The sequence below is a fragment of the Oreochromis niloticus genome, linkage group LG5 (assembly GCF_001858045.2).
Source record: "Oreochromis niloticus isolate F11D_XX linkage group LG5, O_niloticus_UMD_NMBU, whole genome shotgun sequence".
Taxonomy (NCBI): domain Eukaryota; kingdom Metazoa; phylum Chordata; class Actinopteri; order Cichliformes; family Cichlidae; genus Oreochromis; species Oreochromis niloticus.
The window spans coordinates 3,099,265-3,122,222 of NC_031970.2; the positions used below are offsets into that span (position 1 = coordinate 3,099,265).

The 22,958-nt window shown below is 44.0% G+C and overlaps 1 protein-coding gene across 1 annotated transcript; it reads left to right on the top strand.

The window, feature by feature from the left end:
* Positions 1–6,883: 6,883 nt before the first annotated feature.
* Positions 6,884–22,673, top strand: uqcc1 (ubiquinol-cytochrome c reductase complex assembly factor 1). The gene is made up of 9 exons (XM_003456225.5): positions 6,884–7,110; positions 9,215–9,319; positions 10,195–10,302; positions 11,725–11,797; positions 12,481–12,538; positions 13,141–13,249; positions 20,637–20,714; positions 20,968–21,081; positions 21,897–22,673. The coding sequence occupies exons 1-9, from the start codon at positions 7,030–7,032 to the stop codon at positions 22,029–22,031; spliced, it is 861 nt and encodes a 286-aa protein (XP_003456273.1). The 5' UTR covers positions 6,884–7,029; the 3' UTR covers positions 22,032–22,673.
* Positions 22,674–22,958: the final 285 nt, after the last annotated feature.

The following is a 22,958-nucleotide window of genomic DNA, read 5'->3' on the forward strand; positions in this document are numbered from 1 at the left end:
CAAATTGCCAGTATGTTTGCTCTTCTCAATATATTCTGAAGCTATACCTTGTTAATACAATATGTATGCTGCTGGTTATATGATAACAAAAACATTTTCCTTATCTCCACAGCTGCCACCCACAAACAGAAGGTTTGAGCAGCGGATGGGCGGGGCTTGAGTGTCGAAGATGACTGAGGGTGCTCTCTCTCAATGATACTTCATGGATTCAACAGTTTAAAATTACATCTAAAACTAATTGTTCAGAGCACTCTGCCCTGAGTGTAAGGGTTACGCTGACCTAATGCATGGTTGAAATCGCTACATCAAAGCTGCTAGTAATAAATACCTTTAGCTTCTGTGAAATACACCAAGTGTGATCAAAACGCTCTGAAGCCCGTCAAAAACCTTAACTGATTTAAATTTGGTTAATCACTCATTCAAGATCATCGTATGCAGGTCCAGACTGAATTTTTACCACAGACCCCAAACTTCTGTTTCACACTGAAGCACATTTTGTGAAGGATCACTGGTGTTTAGAGCCGGGTGGAAATGTGTTGATTTGAAGAGTCCTCATTCTGCAGACAGCTGGTCAGGTAAGGAGTGATACTGGGAGGATACTGGCCGTTATTTCCAACATTCATCAGGTTGTGAAGTCCTCAGAGTCCCACCGTGACATCCTGAGGCATCAGAAGGAGTGCACTCAGGCCTGAGCTGTGGTGCATGTTAGAGTGCCATCTCATGCCAGACGTTTAGACATGCTGGAGGAGATCCAGCAGCCAGCGCAGAGGCACAGATAACAGCTGACTGTGAGATCTGAAAACAGCAGCCACACCAAACACAGCTCAGAGGTGCACGAGTAGATGATGTAAGCAGATTGAAATCAGGGTTCGGGTTCGTATTTTATACTTTTTTTCCGTACTTTGGGATCCCAAAAGTCGTTCAAGCGTTTAATCTTCTGAGTTTTTGCTACTTTCTGCAGTTAAGAGCCAAACGGAAGACAACAAACCAATTAAAGCAAACTCTTCACTTTTCATGCTTTTTCTCCCCGCACATGCTAAGCAGTGTGGCTGTTTGTCCACTTTACAAAACCAAACCATAACCAGGAGATTAAATCAAAGTTAACACATAAACAGCTGCCTCACCAGTTGAGCTTAGTTTTACCTTACCAGGGTTTCGGTACCTGAGGTTAGTTTCAGCTATAATCAGTGCACCGTGTCTCAGTGTGTATCCCTCTCAGATTGGTGGAGAAAGGAAGAAAATCACCAAGTTGGTCAAAGCAGTGAGAGAAGCTTAAAGGTTCAGTGCACAGACCCCCCAGGAGGACCCCCATCTGACTGCATTTATAAACTTTTTCTGAGTGTACTTTCATTCTTTTCCAGATCCCATTACTGTACAGCAGCGTGTGCTTAATTCAGCCGTTTTCATTAAGAAGTTAATTGCCTCTGAATCTAATCTAGAGCTGCAATCATCTGTTGCAGGTCAATTTAATGGCTCCTGTATTTTAGTGCTAAAAAGGTTCTTAATGGGCCTGACTCTTTCAGACCGAGGCCATGTGGGAACAAGGTGCTCGCACTCCGGTGAGACGTTCATGACTCCTTGTCCTGCAGTGAGAGCAGCTGATGGAACAGAAACACACAGCATGAACACACACTTTACTACGTGCCTCTGAGGAGAGGCAGGACCTGTGTGTGTGTGTGTGTGTGTGTGTGTGTGTCTGAGGAGAGGCAGGACCTGTGTGTGTGTGTGTGTGTGTGTGTGTGTGTGTGTGTGTGTGTGTGTGTGTGTGTGTGTGTGTGTGTGTGTGTGTGTGTATTCATATACTTGTGGGGACCAAGATCCTGGTCCCAACACGTTTGAAGGCATTTTTGTGACTTAAAATGTGATTTTAGTGTCAGGGTTACAGTTGGGTTACGGTTAGGCTTAGAGTAAGGGTTAGAGTTAGGGACTAGGGAAACCATTATGTCAATTAGATGTCCCCACCAGATATGAATATCTGAAGTGTGTGTGTGTGTGTGTGTGTGTGTGTGTGTGTGTGTGTGTGTGTGTGTGTGTGTGTTTTATATGGGCTCAAAATGTGGTCATAAATATTTTGTACTTGTAAATCAGTTTTGTACTTGTAAATCAGGATTTGTATGTGTAAAAAGAATTTGTGCGTGCGTAAAAAAGATTTGTATTTGTAAAAAGAATTTGTGCGTGCGTAAAAAAGATTTGTATGTGTAAAAAAGATTTGTGTGTGTGTAAAAAAGATTTGTATTTGTAAAAAGAATTTGTGCGTGCGTAAAAAAGATTTGTATGTGTAAAAAGAATTTGTGCGTGCGTAAAAAAGATTTGTATGTGTAAAAAAGATTTGTGTGTGGACTTAGCTAAAAACCCCCCTGCACATACAAATCTTTTTTACGCACGCACAAATTCTTTTTACACATACAAAACTGATTTACAAGTACAAAATATTTATGACCACATTTTGAGCCCATAGTTTTAGACCATGTTAAAATGTTTCATATTGCTAAATAAAAACCCAATGATTATAGAGAGAGAACCTCAACAGTCAGACGATGACCTGTGACCCTGTGAGGAAGCACTTGGAAGATAAGATAAGATAAGATAAGATAAGATAAGCCTTTATTAGTCCGACACATTGGAAACCAGTGAGAGAAACAAAAGAAGAGACCTCCAGCATAACCAGGCTCAGGGAGAGCCAGCCATTTTCTGAGAGGAGAAAATATGTGCAAATACATGGAGCCTGAAAAGAGAGGAGTGAAGAAGTTTTCAGTCCTCCAGCAGCCTGAGTACAAAATACAAAGTCCTTCCAGAAACAAGGTTCACCACTCTGCAACCATCCTGAACTGCTTCTGGCCACATGAATGTATGTGTACAATCAAATCTGATCAAACAAAAGTACTTGAAATGTTTTCTAACTTTATCCAAACTCTGGCTTTTATAAAGCTTTTCATCCATCCATCCATCCATCCATCCATCCATCCAGGGTATTCCAGTCATCTATTTCCCTTCTAACCTGGCTCCTGGTGATTCAGAAGGTACTGCTATTAGACAAGACACATAATCTCTTTTCTCTCATTTGGGACAGAGCACCTCCAAGGCAAAGTGCCAGGCAGCATTTTAATCAGATGGCTGGCTCGTCTCGACATGAAGGAGAAGCAACTCCACTCCAAGCTCCTTCCAGATGTCTGGCGTGTTATCCTCCAAGGCTGAACCCAGCGACCCTACGAAGGAATTCATTTTGGCTGTTTGCATCCACAACCTCATTCTTTCAGTTACTACCATGAGCTCATGACCACAGGTGGGGACTGGCGTAGATTTAGATTTGATAGTAAAACAAAAGCATCACCATCCAGCTAAAATCCTTCTCCACCATGATGGCCTGATACATCTCAAGCGCCACTTTCCCATCGCCTGAAAACATCATACAACATACCTGAACTCGGTCACTTTGGGCAGCAACCCAGAGGAGGCCATCCATTCTCTTATCATCTGGAAGTAAACGACCATCTTTGGTCTTACAGAGCTCACCCACCGATTTGACTTCAGGACTCTCTGAGCACCGTGTCTCTTTGTAACAGTTTCGCTGGCTAATAACAACATAACCAAAGGTTGAGTCCAGATCACCTGATCCAGGACTAAGTATAAAATTATCAAAATGGAAAAGTCTTTCAAAAAAGAGAGGGTCTGTCTCCTAAAACTGGAATATTGTGCTAAAGCTCAAGAGTTATGTTCCTAAACCTAATCTAAATCTTAAACTTAAACTAAGCTTATTCGGTTCTTCAGTGAACGTGACAGCAGTATGCTTCAGGTCCTCCAAAGGAAGTCGTTCCCTTTAACGTGACTGTGTAAACAGACTTCTGTCCCCACAACATGAGTAATACAAGAACACAGACGCAGTGTATCGCAGGCAGGATGGCGGCGTGGCAGCCATTATTTATGTCTGCTTTCTTTAGCGAGGTTTCTCACAGAAACAGGAGCCGAGCAGGAATCCAGCACTTCCTCTCCGCCTGTCATTTATCACTCTTTATTAATACAAAAACGCACAAGCGCAGACACAGACAATCACACAAAAAACAAAAAAGCGTGTTTGGACTGTGCCCACCTCCAAAAAGTGAATGCACAAGTGGAATATATTATCTCATCCACAGGATACCTGCTGCGTCTCTACAGGCATCGCAGGGTTGGACCGTATCATTTTAAAGAGCGGATGCTCATTTAGTTCTCGTGTAAACCAGCGTGTGTGCTGGCATTTCCTAAAGTCTAAGCATCTGAAGCATTTAAACCTTCAGTCTCTGACCTAAGCCTAACGCCACCCTAACTAAACCTGAAACTACAGTTCATTATAACATTAGATAATCTTCTATTTTTATTTGTGAAACCAGAAAACATTAGGGCTTAAAACACCCATTAATAAGCCTGTGTTTGCAGCTAAATCAGGCCAGATTGTTAATACACTCCCGAAGGTTTTTTTAACCTTTTCCCTACAGTTAATAATCTGCATGTCTTCCCTCAGGTTAATAAACAATTACGCTTTTTATTCATTTGTTTCCAGTTTATAAAAATTTCCCGTCAGTTCATTAAGACATCGCTTATCTCTCACTTATCCAGTTCAGGAGGGAGGGGTCCCATCAATGCTGAAAGGTACACAGAGGATTTAAAACAGCATAAGTCTGAACCTGATCACACCTTTTTCAGAGAAGGCTTTCATATTTTAGCCGGATGATGCTAAACCACAGACGGCATCCGGCAGCTCAGCTTCACAGCAGAAGAGTGCCTGCAGTCCAGACCTTTCACCAGCTGAGAACATCTGGAGCATCATGGAACCAAAGGCAGGACAAAGAAGAGCCAGGACTGCTGAGCAGCTAGACTCCTCCATCGGACCAGAATGGGACAATATTCTTCTCCTGGAAGTCCAGATGTTCACAGACTGTAGTTAAAAGAAGAGGGGATGCTGCACAGTGGGAAACATGGTTTTAGAGACAAGCAGTTGCTATGAAGTTCAAAATGAGCTCATATTTTTATAGAAATTGAACATTTTCTCATCTTTTCTATGTGCTATTGTTTATAGAGTGAGATTTGTAAATCACTGGATTCTACTTTATTTACATTTTAAACAACTTTTTTGGAATTGGGGTCTGACCGGCAGTCTGTTGGATTTGGAGTAAGTTCCTTGGAGGGAAATTGGAAGATTTAGATCGAGTGTGTGTGTGTGTGTGTGTGTGTGTGTGTGTGTGTGTGTGTGTGTGTGTGTGTGTGTGTGTGTGTGTGTGTGTGTGTGTGTGTGTGTGTGTGCGCGCGTGTTGTCAGGTGAGGTCAGCGCAGGGAGGAAAACTTCAGACTGACTGCAGAGGAAGCAGAAACCAGACCTGGCCTCTCCGGCTCGTTTGTGTCTCATAACTCAGCGCTGCAGTATTTTTGTAAGAGTTGGTGTTCAGCATCGATCTGACGCCGCTGATTTCATTTCCTCCGTGAAAATCCACTCGACCTTCCACTTTTCCCTCTTCACACCCTTTTCCTTCTGTTTCTCTTTGTCTTTTCTGGACTCCTGTTTGTCTTTCTTCTGAAGGAACACTTCATTTTCTGGCCTTGAACAATATTTGTCCTCTCTCACGTTCAGGCTGAGGTGTCGACAGTGCAACTCTCTGCTGAAGGTTACCGTTAATGATTGTGACCTTCTAACTGCAACACGACAGAAACCCCCGCACACACAAACACTTCCAGCTGAGACACGGGAAAAACTGAAAGTGATGGAGGGGCAACTCAAACATTACCTCAGCTGTTGTGTCCACAGAGAACATGAGACTGTTTTTAAAGTCTTAATGTGTCCCACTGATGTTTTCACTGTTTATTGGCTCTAACTACAAAGCAAGTTTGACCGAGAGGTAATCGGTTTCCTTGTCAAAGACTTTTTACAGATTTAAAGAATAATAATGGTTTATGTCAGCCTGCTGTTTCATCCTTGAATGTGACTTTGGTGGGAAATGTTGCATCACTGCAGTATTCCTGGAAGGAGAGCTCTAACCCAGTCATGAAAATCCTATTTTCTGTGGGATGGAAAGCAAACATTTAAAATTATGAGTCCAATTTATTTTAGCCCAGCCAAAGGGCTTATAAGCTCGTGCTATGGTGAGACATTTGTTTGTCCATCCCTCCACAGACCTCCTGGAGGATTGGTCAAAGCTTACACACAATGATAATAGGTCTTCGCTGGAAATGCACTCAAGGTCAAGGTCATATTTGTCGTTATCAGTAGATTTAATTCTTACAAAGCTTGTTATCCTCCGGTGTACAGTTACTTTGCTCTTTGTGGAATTACAATAAAAATGTTTGTTTATGAGCATTTGGTGACAGTGGGAAGGAAAAACTCCCTTTTAACAGGAAGAAACTTCCAGCAGAACCAGGCAGGGCGGGGCCATCTGGCCTTACTTTTTGTGACTTTGTAATATATATATATATATATATGTATATATATATATATATATATACATATATATATATATATGTAGATAGATATATGTGTGTGTGTGTGTGTGTGTGTGTTTGTGTGTGTGTTTATATGTATTTGATTGTATTTTGTTACCTTATTAAGATGCTTTTTTGCTAAATTGTGATTTTTGTTGTTATCCAATGTCTATTTCTTATTCAGCACTTTGTGTTTTATTGAATTTTTAACCGCTGTAAGAAAAAAAGGCGTTTTGGGGTTAGGACACCTTATCTTATCTTATCTTATCTTACCCTGATATGCTTGAGCTTAGCGCTTTAAGTATACTTTCACTTGAATGGTATTTTTGCAGTGCAGTGTTCCTGCTTAACTTCAGTGAAGGCTCCAAGTTCTTTTTCCAGCAATGAAAGATTCAACTTTAATCGGAGCGGGTTAAAAGCGGACCTTTTCTTCACTTTGTATATTTCTACCCGGACACTATTCAGTGCCGGACAGATTCCGTTGACATTGCTGCTGTTACCAAACCAGAAGGTTTCAGTGCAGGGAGGTTCCGTGAATCTGCAGCCCGCTTCTCGGCTCTAACAGCGGGTCTTCGTGCAGTCATGTACCGGCGGCCGCTGCAGTTCGCCGCCAGAAGCGTCGCTCATGTGTCCGCCTGCAGGGCCGCCTCCGCCGGGGGCAAGGTAAGAAACGCCTCGCTGGCGTTAGCTTAGCCGGCTAACAGGTGAAGAAGTTGAGGCTGATGTTCGAGGTGACAGCCGGGTGAACACACAGCGACAGGTGACGGAGTGAGCGCTCATTTGTCTCCGTGTGTGTTTGACTTTCACACGGACGGCCTGCGAGCTCCATTAGCAGGATTAATGTCAGAGCTCAGATTAATGGAGGCGAACTCGACCAAAGACTCGCAGTAACAGCTCGAAAGTGCGGCTTTCTTTACACCGAGCACAGAAACACTACATCACACGTTCAAACCGAGGCTTCTGTCATATATGAATAATAAAGTGTTTGGCACCCGAGATAATGAAATTACTCTGTAAAGGACCAGCGTCATCAGTCACGTGTTCGAGCTTCGTTTTGGTCCAGATATTTTAATGGGTCACCGAACCATAGACTGTATGTAAATGATGGACGTGTCAGCTGTTTGTGTTGTCTGTATGTTATAGCCTCTGTGTTATTGTGTTGGCATGTTGATGATGATGATTATGATGATGATGTTTTTAGGAGGTAGAAGTGAACGAGGGTTGAGTGATAGGCTGTATCCACAAACCATGTGGGTGCAACAAATAGACCAGTATAGACCGTCCAATGGTTTACTGACAAAAACTGGAGCAGAGTAAAATATGACAAATAATGTGGCACAGCAGCCATATTATTAATCAGATAACTGCATTAAAAGGGCACAAACATGGTCCAGAAGTTCAGTTCAGGGACTCGTCATCTAGTCAGCTGATCCAAATGTGAGAAAACAATAAACTGAGCACAGTGGACTAGGTTACATTTCGGAGAGGTGCTGTTGTGTGTCAGGCCTGCGCACCAAGGTGCCGCTGCACTATAATAAAGTGAGGATAACTGACTACTACTTTTAGTGCTGACTAGCAAGAGCAGCAACATTTAAACTTGAAGCACAAGTTTGGACATTAATATCAGAGTCTGAGGGTCCAGGGTGTCTTCAGCACGCGGGCTCTTTTAATACATGCAGGATGTTTGGGCATCGTCTCGCTGAAGTAAGCAGTGCTTTACCTGGAAAAAGACTGGAGCGCAGTAAATATTATTGTGAAGTCTGAAATACTATTTGGCATAAATGGTGCCTTCACAGATAAGCAGACCATCAGTCCGTCACAGGTGCTGGTTTTTGAGCTGTGGGAAGTGTAGGGTTGCTTTTTGGTTATTGATTATTCAGCTCACAGGAAAGGTGACCCCCTCATGTCTGATCATCTTAAATGCACTCGGGACCCAGAGGAGGTGGCCCCACTTTCTCAGTCTTGTATGCATTTCTTTCTGAGTGTGGTGAAGTTTTATTTTGGCACCGCTTTGAAAGCTCGAGGTGTTTGTCTTCTGCCACAGGCCTGGCTGATACAGTCTGTGACAGAGGCTTTAAGCTGCACCCTGAATGAGCTCTTTGCACATGTGCAGTACAGCATCTGTTTCAAAAACCACCATTTAAAGCAACAACCAGATAAAGACCTAAAGGTTCTTTAGGTACTAAATGTTTTTGAGAATTGAACTAAAGCTTTGCCAGCGGTTGTGTTGTTGCTTGCAGATGTTGACTGCTGTGCTGTTGAGGTTTGATATTTGTTTTTCGTTCCCTCAGTATCTCTTTGACACAGTATGTAGGAGTTTATGCTTTCAGCTCATAGCAGTGGTCTCTTCGTTCTCTTTGAGCTTTAGTTTATTTTGAAAGGTTTTAAATTACATCATGTTTTTACAAATCTGAATGAACTTAATCAGATCAATTAATCAGATTATTGTTGCAGGTCTTTTTACTCAGTGAAGTTGGGTGGTGCAGAGACTTAATCAGTTTTTATTAAGGTGTAAAATGTTCACTCAGGAAAAGCCTGTCCAGCTGTCAGAGGGTTAACGAAGGATGTTTCTGTGCAGTCCAAACAAAAAATGCTAAAGGGTGATGAAAACTGGCTATAGCTGGTGAGAACAACACTGAGCTGTGATGTGAAGATCACTGCTGTTAGTGGGAGACGAGCAGGTGTTTGATCCGTCTTTAAAAACAAGTCGACAAATAAAACGGTCGATTGTTTGTGTTCAGCTGACTTAACTTCTCTCTCCTTGCAGGCGTTGGATCAGGAAGCCTGTTTCAGAGCGCTGGCCGCCTGTCAGCAGGCAGGCGTCTCCTCTCCGTTAGTAACGCCGTGCCGGACGCTGCATGTCGCCACACAGGTAACACCGCACGCAAGCACATGAACAAATAGCTCTCATTGTTTAACCCACAGATGGACTGCTTAAAAACACCTGTGCAGCAGCTCTTTTGTCCCAGCGGCTGGGCCACCGATATGCCCAACAGAAAGCACAAAAGAAGGGGCGCTCTCTGTTTTATTAGCTTTTCTGATTCTTAAAATAAGAATTAATATATACTCTTTGCCGATAAATAACACTTTTGTCTTCACTCGGTCAATTCCAGCTCCATCATCTCGGGGGTATTTTGCCTCCTCCTGAGTGCAGTGGGTACAGTTTGCCCCTGCTATCATCGATGCGTCCCTGCATCTGCTAAATGATTTTTATCCCTTTACACCTTTTATTATCTCTGTAAAAGTGTCCACTAGCTAAACAACATGTGTCTGTTCACATTTTCTGCTTAAATAAAAACAAATAAACTGTAATTTCTCTCCTTAAAGGTTTGATTATTCAGCCTGTAGTTTTACACACCTGCTTGGATTTCAGGATTATTTTAAGGAATTCTGAGTTCAGTCGTGTCGTATCCGTGCCTTTAAAGCACTTCCTGCCTGCTCCGTGTATTCGAGGCTTCAATGAAGCTTCAAAACTGGGAGAAAACTTCAGCACATCTGCACGTCCTGATGAAGGTTAGCGGCTTCGTGGTGGCTGTAATAAAACTGTCAAAGACGGCGTGCAGCTCGGAGTAGGTCAGCGTATTAATTTAGTGAGCGGTAAAGGTTGCGCCGCACAGGTGCGTCGTCACGTGCTGTTGATTTAACGAGGGTCACGCAGCACACGTTTGATATCCCACCTGCTAAAGGAGCATTTTCTGTTTTCGCTGCTGTTTTTTCACCGCTCCACTTTTTCTTTTTGTCCTTCAGCTCCGTAACGTGAAGGAGACGCGTCAGCACACGGAGGAGGAGGTCGGCGCCTTCACAAAGCTCATCGAGGCGATGGGCTTCACGGGACCGCTCAAATACAATAAATGGGTGAGTGCAGAGGGTGAGATGTGGGCTGAAAACGAGCATGAGGGGTTTTCGGCCAAGGTGACATTGCTTCATTTGATGCGTGAAATCAACGTGAGCACTTAGTGTCATGTTAAATTTAATGTGCCTCCAAGGCCACCTGTTACCTGCTGACGTGTCTGTTCTGCACTCGAACAACCTTTCAGTCAAAAGCATCATGCTAACCTCCTTTAAACGCACCTTCTGATGAATGTGTGCCACCCTGATTGGTCAACCAGTAACAGAAACAAACGTGTCGGGTCAGACGTTTCTACCTGTACGGCCAGCGCAGCGTTTCACCTCCTGCTCTCTGTGGTTGAATAAAACCAAACTGAACTTGGACACAACAGAGTAATAAAACATTTGTTATGGAAGATGTTGCATGCAGAAGGCCAAAAATACTAATAACGTCACTGCAGTGGGAGTGATATTCACCAGAGGTGTGTGTGTGTGCACGTGCATGTGCGTGTGGCTTTCATTCATTGCATCACACTCTTGTAGTCGGTATGGTTTCCAGGAATGCACAGGTCATTAAAGGAATAAACAGTTGGCGCGGTGGCAGGCTTCGGTGATGTGGGAGGTTTTGGCGGAAGGTGGAAAGGTTGCGTGTGTGCTGAGGAATGTCGGGCGAGCAAAGAGCTGGGCCGCACGCCGGGGCAGCGTTTGGCTCGCATGCTGGCACACCTCCGAACTCGTGTCCTGCTCCTGCGCGTGTTTACTCTACAGATGAAACCGCCGTCGGAGACGCACAGATCAGCCTTAAATCCCAGAATAATCCCACAGAAATGCGTGCTCGCTGTTGTTTAATGAAACCTGTTGGCGAGTCGCTTTTCCAGCTGAAAGTTGCTGAACCAGACAAACTCATTTGGATAAGTTTGCCTATTTGATGTCATTTTTAGCCCCCCTGTTTCCATTGACAAATGTTGGTAATGGAAGTGTAGTGGCGCATTCACACTGGACAGGAAGCGAAATTACTCCCACACAATACAGTCGCTTCACCCCAACAGCCAGCAGGTTGATGACTGTCTGCACTGTGGCCACTGCTGTGTAAAGGCTGATATGGAGGGCAGCGTGGTCCCCTGAAAGCTTCAACAGGAAGCCAGTTGTGTTACACCTCCTGTTGTGTTGTGTTTCGGCGCCATCGCAGGAGGGTCGCCTGCCGAGGCCTTTCCTATGAATGTTTGCCACAAGGCAGCAGAGCTTCGTTGGTGTTTTCCTTCATTTACACCATGTTCAGCTGCCCTCAAACGCCATCACTAAGCCCCTCCTCCATTTCTGAATGTCAGTGACATCACGAGAATCAGCTGATTGAAATACTTCCCCTCACGAACGCCCGACTCCCCTGTGCGATATTGTGGTTGTAGTTACAGAGTAACAACGTCAGACGTGATGTTTTTGTTTCCACAGAAAATCAAGATTGCTGCTCTGCGGATGTACACATGCTGCGTGGAGAGAATCAACTACGACGAGTTCTTCGAAAGTGAGTTTACGGCGCTCGGCTTCAAAATGCTGCATCTCCCACAATGCAACTCGGCTCTTGAGCACCTGTCAGTTCTTTGTTGTTTCTCATCCGTAAACTCTCTTCACACTCTGTCACATGACTCTGGCGTAGGTGGTAGCAGAGCTTTGTCGTGTTTGCATACTGCAGTTTTCTGGTCCGTGTTAGACTTCTCGTAACCAAACCATGTCCGTGCTACAGAGGCAGCCCCTCGTTTAGGAATAAAGTGCACGATTTGTTTTGATTGGTCCTTCTGTTTGTCATCATTTATTTTGAAAAATCTCAACAGGATCTTCAGCTTTATTGTCAAAGCCACACGGTGGGTTTACCTTCATTGTTGCTAACGACAACGCGTAAAAACAGTCGTTTGTCCATCCGTAGTGTGGTTATTTTAAATATAAGAGAAAGAGAGAACTTTAAGAGATGAATGTAGCCGCTGCAGTGACCATCAAAACCATGAAAAAATGTTCCCATAAACAGTTTGTTTTGCAACACCACGAAACAAACGATAGCGTATAATATGAAACGATAGACGTTTTCATGTCGTCATCCGATCGTTATGTCGAACAGCCCTATGTTTTGTTGACATAGTTGCAGAATGTGGAGCAGGTACGGGGTGCACACCAGCACACAGAATCCTAATGATCCTAATGTGTGTGTTTCAGAGTGCACCCTCCCTGACACTCTCAACTCCTGGTTCCTGGTTGCACAACTGCACGTATGGTGAGTCACACAAACACATCCTCTCAGCTACCAGTTCATTAGGTACACCTGTACAGCTGGATTTATCCAATCAGCCAATCAGATGGTTTGTTTGCTGCTCTGAGGAATCTGTGTGTGCTGAGGCTGAACATGGTGCACATGCTGCTGTGTGAGTGGTGTAAGCAGCAAAGGAAGCCGTGGTCGGTGTCGGCTGCTCTGTGCGTGCTGTCGCTGCTCCTTCCTGTATTCATAGCCCAGTCATGTGTCATGTGATGTATTTTTACTTTGTCAGTTGTCTTCCTTCACATTTATGTAACACCACCACGCTGTGTGTTAAACGTCCTCCTTTGACTCTGTAGCATGCAAAGAATCCAGTTCACAGTGAGAAAATGCATACAATATATAATTGTACTATTATTATTATTTATGTGTTAATGTGGTCTAATTGGAAGCGTCTGTTAGAGTTTTTAATGATGTAATGATGTCGGTGTTGCTCCTGCTGTGGATGGGACGGTGACGCTCTTCATACGATGAGCACACGGCTTCACTCGTCACAGCGACTGCGCAGCGTTTTAAGGCTGTGCGCTCGTTTCAGTCTCCTTGTTGTGTTCTTGTGCTCTCAGGATGTGTTTGGTGCGGATGCGTCAGGAGGGCAGAGAGGGGAAGTACATGTGCCGTTACATCGTGCACTCCATGTGGGAGGATGTGGAGCAGAGGAGCAAAATCATGGGGGTACGTTATGTTTCTGATTTTGAAGGGGGGAAAAAACGAAATTCAGAGGCGTGAAAGTGGGTGAAACGGTCTCAGCTGAGAGTATTAAAATCTCCACAAAGACACCAACCTCTACGTGTGCAGCAACGTCTACACTTAATCAGAACTTCTGCAACTAAACTAAAGCAACAGAAGCAATACCAGCAAAGCATCCACGGTAACTACAGCAACAGCTGCAACCAGATCCTCTGTCGTATCGTAAAGTGCACACTCACACGCTGGCTGCACAGCATGCCCGTCATAATGCACAGACTGTAAATATGTGACTGTATTTCCACTTTTCACGGTCACTGGTGGGAGAAAGAGCTTAGCCTGTTGGAACTTTGTCCAGCAGTATGTTTGATTCCTGAAATCCTGATTTATTCCTGGTTTAAAAGAGTTGAGGAAAAGCTAAAATGATCGTGTAACAAAGGTTTTCTGTTACTTGGGAAATCATTCGGTTAGCTGAGTTTGCAAATTCAGATATTTTCCCAGCTGTTTAATTCCAACCAGAGTTTTAGTGTGTAACAGAAGCTTTCACTCTAATTCTCCCTCAGCGACAAAAATCCTGTGTTCAAGCTTTCGCATCGACTCGGCTGATCGGCTGATAGGTTTGTGGTTACGGCCGCAGCAGAGGTTGCGCTGCTGTCAGAATCGGCCCGTTTATCTCAGCCAGCTCTCCTGCTGGAACAGAATCTGGATCTTCAGGTTCCAGCAGGAATGCTTTGGCAGAGTACCAGTGCTTCAGTCTCCTGCAGCATGCACACGGTCAGTGTTTCACAGCTGTGTGACGTGAATGTCGATCAGCAAATACGAACGGCCTTCGCCATAAACAGGACTCGTGTTGCTGTGCAGTCTAACCCTGAGTCAGCTCCACTGAGCTGCTGCATTTGCTTCATAATGTCAGAAACCACCTGTTCATGCAAACGTGATGGTTTACAGACTGTTTTCAACTTAAGCATGAAAGTGAAAAGATGAGAACACGAAGTAACAGAATAGACAAACACAACAGTCTGTTTCTGCTTTTTTTTTTCTCTCCTGCTCAAAATGTGAACTTTGAGTAAATAATCCCAATTATTAAAACTAAATTAAAATGTTTTGACTTTTTTCTGTTGAAAGCTGCAAAGAAATGCAGGAAACCCTGTTTTCTGAAAGAAAAGTCACATGATCAGAGCACACACAGATGTAGCGTTCGCTCTGAAGTAAATTAAAAGGTTTCTGTAATTTTGGGGTTTGCAAACTTGAAGTTTTCTGCTCACAAAGTAAACCACAAAGATTATATAGTCAGCATTTCTTTTGTTTTCTTTTGCTTTCCTGGAAATGCCCCTGACCACCGATACAACCCCAGCTCACTGGGAATGCTCAGTCCAGCTGATCCCATCTGCATTTATCTGCAGATCCTGTAAGCTGTACCATCCAGTAACTGTTGTCCTCACGGGGAGGACGAGACTCGACTGTGTAACACAGATTTGCTAACTTTGTCAAATAAACCGATATAAATAAATCCATTAAATATGGACTGAATGGTGCAAACACACTGACAAGCTAAACACCTAAATCAGCTTTATTATTGTGCTATCTACTGTACAACATAAAGCGCCTTGAGGCGACTTTTGTTGTGATTTTGCGCTATATAAATAAAATTGAATTGAACTGAATTGAATTGAGTGAGTCGGGATCAGACCGATGTGTGATCCAAATACCGCATCGGTGCATCTGGACCATTCATAGATCATCTTCTCAGTTAAAGGAGTGTTCATCATGGACAAACAATGCAGATCGGTTAGCCCTTCCTTCTGTCACGCCCCTCCAGCTTTTACTGCACCTTCTAGCACTCCACCCATCCAGGTAATAAAGGTGCTCTGAGCTGTCTTTGGGCACATAGTCTCAACTTATTTCAACCTGCAGACGCAGGTAAGCAACCTTCTCGTCCGATGTTCACGCGCCAAGTTCGGGGGGTAAAAGTAGACCCACCCCTGCTCACCTCCTTTCACAGAGTCCAGCCCCGGGTTCAAGATGCTACACTGTTGAGCCGAGTCCAAACCCTAGCTGGTAACTCTCAGGCTGTTCCCCACCAGAGGGGAGCCGTTCCAAGAGCCACTTTTGGCAACCAGGGATTGGCCCGCAGGGGTGTCCGCCCCCCACCATTGCCCAATCCACACAGCACCAGACCCCTACACCTCCTGCCACGGGTCAGGGAACCGCAGCAGCGAACTGTCCAAAAGTCGTAGGTATTAAGTTACTGTTTTAGAAAGCAAAAGCTGGAAATGTTCATCATTTAGAAACTGGCGCTGGACAAAGTTTGAAAACTGGCTTTCTGATTGTTTTTCTTTATTAAATGTAATTAACTTAATCGCTTTAGCTCCAGAATGAAACATGAAAACTTTAGCAGGTCAGACATTTGGAACTGCAGAGCTGAGAATGAGCACACACTGATGACTGATTATTTTACTGCATTAATACAGACTTGACAGCAGCAGTATTTTCCACAGCAGCTCAGGTTCCTCAGAAGTGCTTCTGTGACATTAAATCGCCACAAATCTACACAAACACGACTCCAAACTAAATGTCATTCTGTTAAATAAATATTCATTATTTCAGCCACATTTCCCCTTCGGGCTGATGCAACAGTGCATTCAGTTTTATCCGTGCCATTGCATGCTACAAAGGATGCAGGTTTTGTTGATTTTAAAGTTTTACATCAGCGTAATTGTGCCAACAAATCCCCGGAGAGCAAGCCTGGCTGCGGCCGCCGTGTCCACAGAGTCGTTCCTCTATTTTCTGTCAGTGGAGCAGCTCCAGGAAGTGTCGCTCATTGACATAAATCTGGGCTCTGAGCACACGAAGCTTTCAGAAACACTTTGTCCTTCTATAATGCAGATTATTCTGGATTCGAGTCTCAAAGCTAACAGAGGGGAAAAACCCACTTTAATTACGGGTGTTTGCGTTTAAGAATTAAAGAGTTGTGACAAAGAATGTAAATGCAGGGCGGCAGGATATTAAACAGGGTCAAAGCGCGTAAAAGCACAGCTCAAGCAAACATGTATGAACTGAGAACCAGTCTGCTCTCACTCCTCCGATTGAGCTTCCTCAGTTCTTTCCTTACGTCGTAGTCCCAACGTGAGGCACGCCGGCCTCTGAGCCTCATTTATGAATTACACGTTTGTACCCCTCCACTTACTGTTAAGCCTGATATTTTTAGGGGCCTTTAAAATTCTCCAAAATCAAACAGTTTGGTGCCGCTGAGGGTTAAAATGGTCCACAGTCATTCAGCAACCATCGCAAAACGTCATCGTACCAAAATACACACAAACGCTACATCAGAAGACCTGAGAAAGAGGATTTACGAGTTTCTGGCTGAATTAGACGTTAGAAGCTTCTTAGCCAGTTTCCACCTAAAGATGATCGACCCTGTTCTGACTGAAGGATTTCTACACAACTAAATCATACAGCTCTGCTAGAGCTTAGGACAGAAAAGAAAACGGAAAAGTGAACCGCAGTGATGTGAAGAGGAAGAACGAGGGTTAAACTGTTCTCAGTAAAAGTTCAAGCTAAGGATTCCCAGTAGAAAAGACAAACTCCATCGTGGGAGGAAGGCGACGTCAAAAGCCGACCCAACTTCGTCCAATAGAACATCAGAGACGATCCATCCGCAGCTCGAGGTTTCCACACCTGATCCCAAGCTTCATGTCCACACTGAAATCTCAGCTGGTCCTGATTCTTCACCAAAGCAGTGAAATATTTGGAGTCCAAGAGCCCGTCAGCTCGTGGGCTGCAGTTACGCCGAGTTTTCACCCCTCAGCCGTGAAAGGCTGATGGGGTACTGACGTCGCCCTGACGACTAGGCGACGTGGACGCATAAGTTTGTGAATGCGAGAAATTGAGAAATTGAAATTGATACCATAGGTGTATCTACTAAAAACATCAGAAGGGTTCGGATCTCAGGGGCCTTGACCTCAAGGTCATAGGTCAACTTTTCTGAAAGAATGCAATAATTTGAGAACAAGGCGGTGTAGGATTTTGAAATTGAGATCTTTATTGTATCTGCCAGCAGACTGAGGGGTGCTATTGGCTGCTGTATTTTTAAAACTGAGCTGAAAGACGTGCTGCACAGGAACGGCTGATAAAAAGCTGGAGAGGCGAGAACGGTCGTGTCTTCAAAATAAAAACAGAACTGCAGCACGTTAGAAGGGCCAGAGCTTCATCCGGTGCAGGAGCCCCTCGGACCATAAAAACACTTCACAACTCACAAACGTCACTTTGGAAGCAAAATCTGATGGAAGTAAATTCATCCCAGTTTAGTTGTGTTTGTATAACGCCATCAACAACCGTCACATCAAGGCGCTCAACTCAAAAATGTCAGTATGGTTATGTTAACCCCTTTTTTTTTTTTTTTTTTATCCCAGCTGCGCGTACAAACTGACGCGGACTCTCTGGATAATATCTCATTGATTTTTTTTTTCTCCTTTGGAAAATGGAAACGACAAATTCAGGTGAACTTGGGCTGAGTTTAGCTGCAGCTGATCTCAGGGTTTACTTTTCTGCCTGATGCAGCGTTCCTCACTGAAGCAGAAAAGTTTTCATCTTCAAACGTGTGCTGTAAACACTCGTAAAATCAGAGGGTTACCGTTCAGGTGGGAGCAGGAGGAACCGGTCTTTTGAGATTGAGTTGACTCGTAGTGAAGGTGTGAATCCACACCTCATCACAGCCTCTTGGATTTGGCTGTAAAGCGAGCTCAGCGGCAGCCAAGCAGCAGCTTTCAGCGCTCTTCATATTAAGGAGCTCTTTAGTTTTGCTCCTTTTGCTTTGTGTGACAGAAAGAGGTCAGAGATGAGAAATTACAGTCTAGCTTGTGAGGTCACTCCTGCGGCGTGGGCATGCATGCATTGGTCGCGTACGCGGCAGGTGTTTTCACAGCTGCATATGTGACCTTTTGTCAGCATGTGTACGTAAACCTGCGTGTTCTTTATGTCAAGCGTGTCAGCACAGAGTTACAACAAACCCCAGTTTCTTTTAAAGTTCAATATTAAAGACGTTCAGACGTTGATTCTGACCTCACATTTCTCTTGTTCAGAGCTCACTTGTTCTGTGACCTCTGACCTTACGCTGAAGTCATTAACTTAAGTCATGGAAGTTTGCAGCTTCTTTACGTCCCAGCTGTACACACAGAGCAGCTGTTTTCAGCTAGTTTCTGTCCTATAGTCAGACTGAAAGGTGAAACAAGACGTTTACTGGCAGAAAAATGATCTGCTGATGTTTTGATAATCAAAGATTTCTTTCAGTGCTCGCCAGCAGATCTGTGGAAGGTTCTGGAAGTGCTCGGGGACATTTCCTGGGTTTTTTTATTTAGCAAGTTTAAGGTTTTAGTGAACCATCTGTTCATTTTGTCACATTTCAATCATTGTCACGACCTGAGCCTGTTACAAACAGGAGAAAATGTCCAAAACAGTTTTACGGGTCTGTGAGGCACAGCAGATAACAGCAGTATCCTCAATACAGCAGTCAGAAATACTGAGTCTGAGTCTGACTGTGCACAGCTGTGACGTTACCCTCAGTGATATTCAAACAGTCCAAAAGCTTCGTTTGCACATTTATGCAACATAGCAAAATAAATTTTTTCCATCAAAAGCATTAGTTAGCAGAAGAATTTGACTTATTTTCATTCTTATTAATACGAACGTATGGTGACGTCCTCCATCCTCTTTAAGCATAAATGTCTTTTATTCTTTGTCGCTGTTAAAGTTGCTGATAGTTTCCTGTGTGTGTGTTTGAAAGTAAAAGCCTCCAACGTTTCAGACGATTTTTTTTATTATTTGTTTGATGCTATAATAATCCATCTTATGAGATTCCAGAACGTTCGTTTAGTTGATCTGGACGTTGTGTTTGAGCGGGAGCTCCTGCTGCTGACTGACCTCACAGCCAGTACAGCTGCATGACGTCAGCACCATTCGATAACGATGCGGCTGCAGGGACAGCACTGTTTGTACGTGTATCAGACAGTAGATTCAGAAATATGAATAAACTGAATATTTTTAAAGGAACAGACGAGGAAAGCAAGAAGCGAGTTAGAGAAACATCCACACAGCCGTGAACATCGTGAAGTATTTTTTCCTTGGAAAATCGTCTTTTTTCTTTTTTTTTCCTTGTGTTATACAAAACACAAATTTCCTAATCAAGCTCTGCATGAGCAGCTTATATTTGTACAGCGAGCAGCAGTGATTGGAGCTGCTCTAAGGTTTCATAGTGACTGAGGCAGAGAGCAGGAAAAACATCGGTCATTTTCTCCACGTTCATAATCACTGCTGCGCCTCCTCAGCGCCCGCACTCGCTACACTTCAGCCTGTGCAGCATTAGGAAATGTTCACCTTTGGATTCAGCGGCTGCAGACCCGGCTGTGCGGCAGCAGGAAGGTTTTCTGACATTTATTTTTGCTGTGTGCACGACAGCGTTGGTGCAAAACAGTATGATCTGTATGATTCACCTGCTGCTCGAGAGCTTCAATCATCCAGTAGAACAAAAGAACAGCACAGGGATGGTTTTTTGATTTTACTGGTCAACGTGTGGATTATTTATTGTTTTTTAATTATTTGTCTATTAAAAATGGTGAAAAGTATCATTTGTATATGAATAGAAAATGTAGAAAAAGAATTGGGAATCAGAATATTTTGCAGTTTTTACTTGGTTATCAAAACTTCTCTGATTAATCAAATGATGAACCTGTGCTTTGTTTTTCTTTTAATATCGACTAAGTTAAATAATCTCCAAAAGTGTTTGTACAAAGCTGGGACTGGACATTCAGTGTCCCCACAGACTACACACAGGTTTCTGCACGCTGCATTTTAATTCACTCACTAAAAGCTCCGCCTACTTGGATGTTCTGTTAGCACGTTAACCTGACAGCAGCCATATTATTGGTCAGATAATGTCATTAAAAATGCACCAAAAGGCTCTGACAGCACAAACATGGTCCGCTGAGCAGACAGCTAGCAGCTACAGCCGCCTGTGTCGCCATCCACCTGTCAGTCAAAAAGAGGCCACGCCCCCTAATATGCAAACTTAAAGCCTTATTGCAGTTTAACCCCCACTGCAGGTGTTATGAAGGAAGAATTACCTACAGAGACCAAACAGTTTGTGTATCAGACTCTAAACATGTTTGTTTCTGCTGTAAAGTTTTAACATGGGAGTCTATGGGGACTCCCTGCTGAAGCCTCTGCTGGACGTTAGAGGAACTGCAGGTTTTTGCACTTCAGCCTTGGCTTCGTTTTTCCAGCCCAGATGTTTCTGCCTCCCACGAATGTACAAATCTTGTGTATTTCCAATCTCTGCTGTGCTTCACTCTGATTTGTCTTCCTCTGTTTAATGATGCAGATTGATGCCATCCACAGAAAGGAAGCGATGAAAGCAATGACTGAAACCTTCTATGCAGCGATATTTGGATACGATGAGGTAAGACAAAGAATTTTAAACTTGCTGTTTTACAGCCGAGATTCAAACTCGACTCAGAGGCGACTGGAAATCGGTTTTGAGTGACCTTTAAGAGTTTATCTTGGATGCACTGCAGACTCACTCAATTTTAACTCCGGTCCAAAGTCTGGATCCTGATTGGATCACACAGCTGGGACATGTCAGCAAACATCAGCTGCAGATATCAGGTTAGAAGAAACTTGATCCATGTGAACACGTGTGTTGGTACCTGCAGGGAATCCTGTCTGATGACTGTGTGCTGGCGGCGGCTCTGTGGAGAAACCTGTTCAACCGTCAGTGTGAAGACCCCAGACAGCTCGAGCTCATGGTGGAGTACATCCGCAAACAGGTTTGCTTTTGTCTTTCTAACACATGCACATTGTTGCATTTGAATTGTGTGATGTCCTGATAAGACCTCGGCACATGCTTTGGGCCCACGTTCTCCAGACTTGACTCCATCTGTTTTCCTAACCACAGGAATCCAGAGTCTTCTGCTGATGAGCAAATTGGGTTTAACACTCACTGGTTTATGTGCACGTCTCCATGCAGAGAGCTCTCCCACAGTGAGCTGCTCGCGGTCCGACACAATTAGTTGGTTTTCCATGTCTGCACTGAGAGCTCAGAGCTTATTAGAATAGTTCTTCACCAGCGCTAAAGAAGCAAATCTGATTATTTACCATCTACGTCATTACCCTGACCGATGGACGTCAGCTCTGGGTAATGACCCAAATAAACGAGTTCGCAGTAATAAGCGGTTAAAGTGAGTTTTCTCGGAAAGGTGGCGGGGCTCAGCGTTAGACAGCGGGTGAAGATGTCCTACCTGGAGGCTCCCGGGGTAGAATGGAGACTCTCAGCTGGTCTGGGAACAGCTCGGTGTTCCCCAGATGAACTGGATGAGGGAGGAAGGGTGAGGGAGGTCTGGGCCTCTCTGCTTAGGCTGGACCCCTAAGACTCAACTCCAGAGAAGCAGCAGAGGATTGATGGATGTGCGAGTAGTTCTAAATGTTGATGGAACCTGGAAATTGTACCTGATTTGTTTCCTTAGAAATGAGCGAGCACCACTTTTATTCACCGACTCTGACGCAGTAACGTTTGCAGAAAGGAAAACAGTCGATGTTGATCTATCAGCTGTGAGTGTAAATGTGGACGTCCTGCTGTGTGCAGATGCAGTACATCGACGCGCTGGACGGGGACGACCTGCTGCTCACAGGAGAGGTGAAGTGGCGCCCCCTGGTGGAGGAGAATGCACAGAGCATCCTGAAGGTGGTCAAACCCACGTACAACGATGCCGGACTGTGACAGACGCTTGTTGCACTTCAGTTTCCTTTCCTCGGTTATGTTTTCTCCCCCCCTTCTTTTCCTCATAACACCTTCTCTCCTCTCTGTTATGAGATTTTGATTTGACATCAACTCTGTTGTTGTAGCTTTTTTTTTTTTTTTCTTTTTTCCTCCTCTTGTGGTCAAAGCACTTATTCTCCCAATGATGTGTCCACCAGAGGTCTGATTCTGGAGGGTCAGTGTATATATGTAGACTAGACGGTCAGGGATGAGGATTGTGGGCCGCGTGACATGGACAGCCGTCGGCCTCCATCTTGTCCTGTTGGGTTTGAGAGTGTCCGCTGCTTCCTGTCTGTGAAAACGCACACGTGACACCATATTTATATTTTCTCAGTTTTATAAGTACCGCCACGCTGTATTTATAAAGTGTTTTGTACCTTCGAGCTGCTCTTCTCCTGCAGAGGTGTCGTCTGAGACTTCTGTTACTGCTCCTTCACTGTGTTTAAATAAAGTTTTGCTCTGTGAGGTTAAAATGATCCTTGTAGGTTGTCAGCGACGTTCTCCATGATGCTCTCACACCGCAACAGGAAGCTGAACCCTCAAAGACACGGATGTCATTCTTGTTTTTAAAAAGTGAATAAATAAAGTTTTCTCTGAACGGCGTCTGCTCCTGACTCGTTTTCTGTTCCACGATCAGTTTTCTCAGCTTAAATGCAAACTTGTGGTTTATCTACTGCTAATACGAGGTGAACGTGGCAACAAATGGCTGCAGCAGAGGAAGAAGAATTTTAATTAAAGGAGGGGAAAAAAGATCTTTGACCTTATACAGGGAGTGCAGAATTATTAGGCAAATGAGTATTTTGTCCACATCATCCTCTTCATGCATGTTGTCTTACTCCAAGCTGTATAGGCTCGAAAGCCTACTACCAATTAAGCATATTAGGTGAT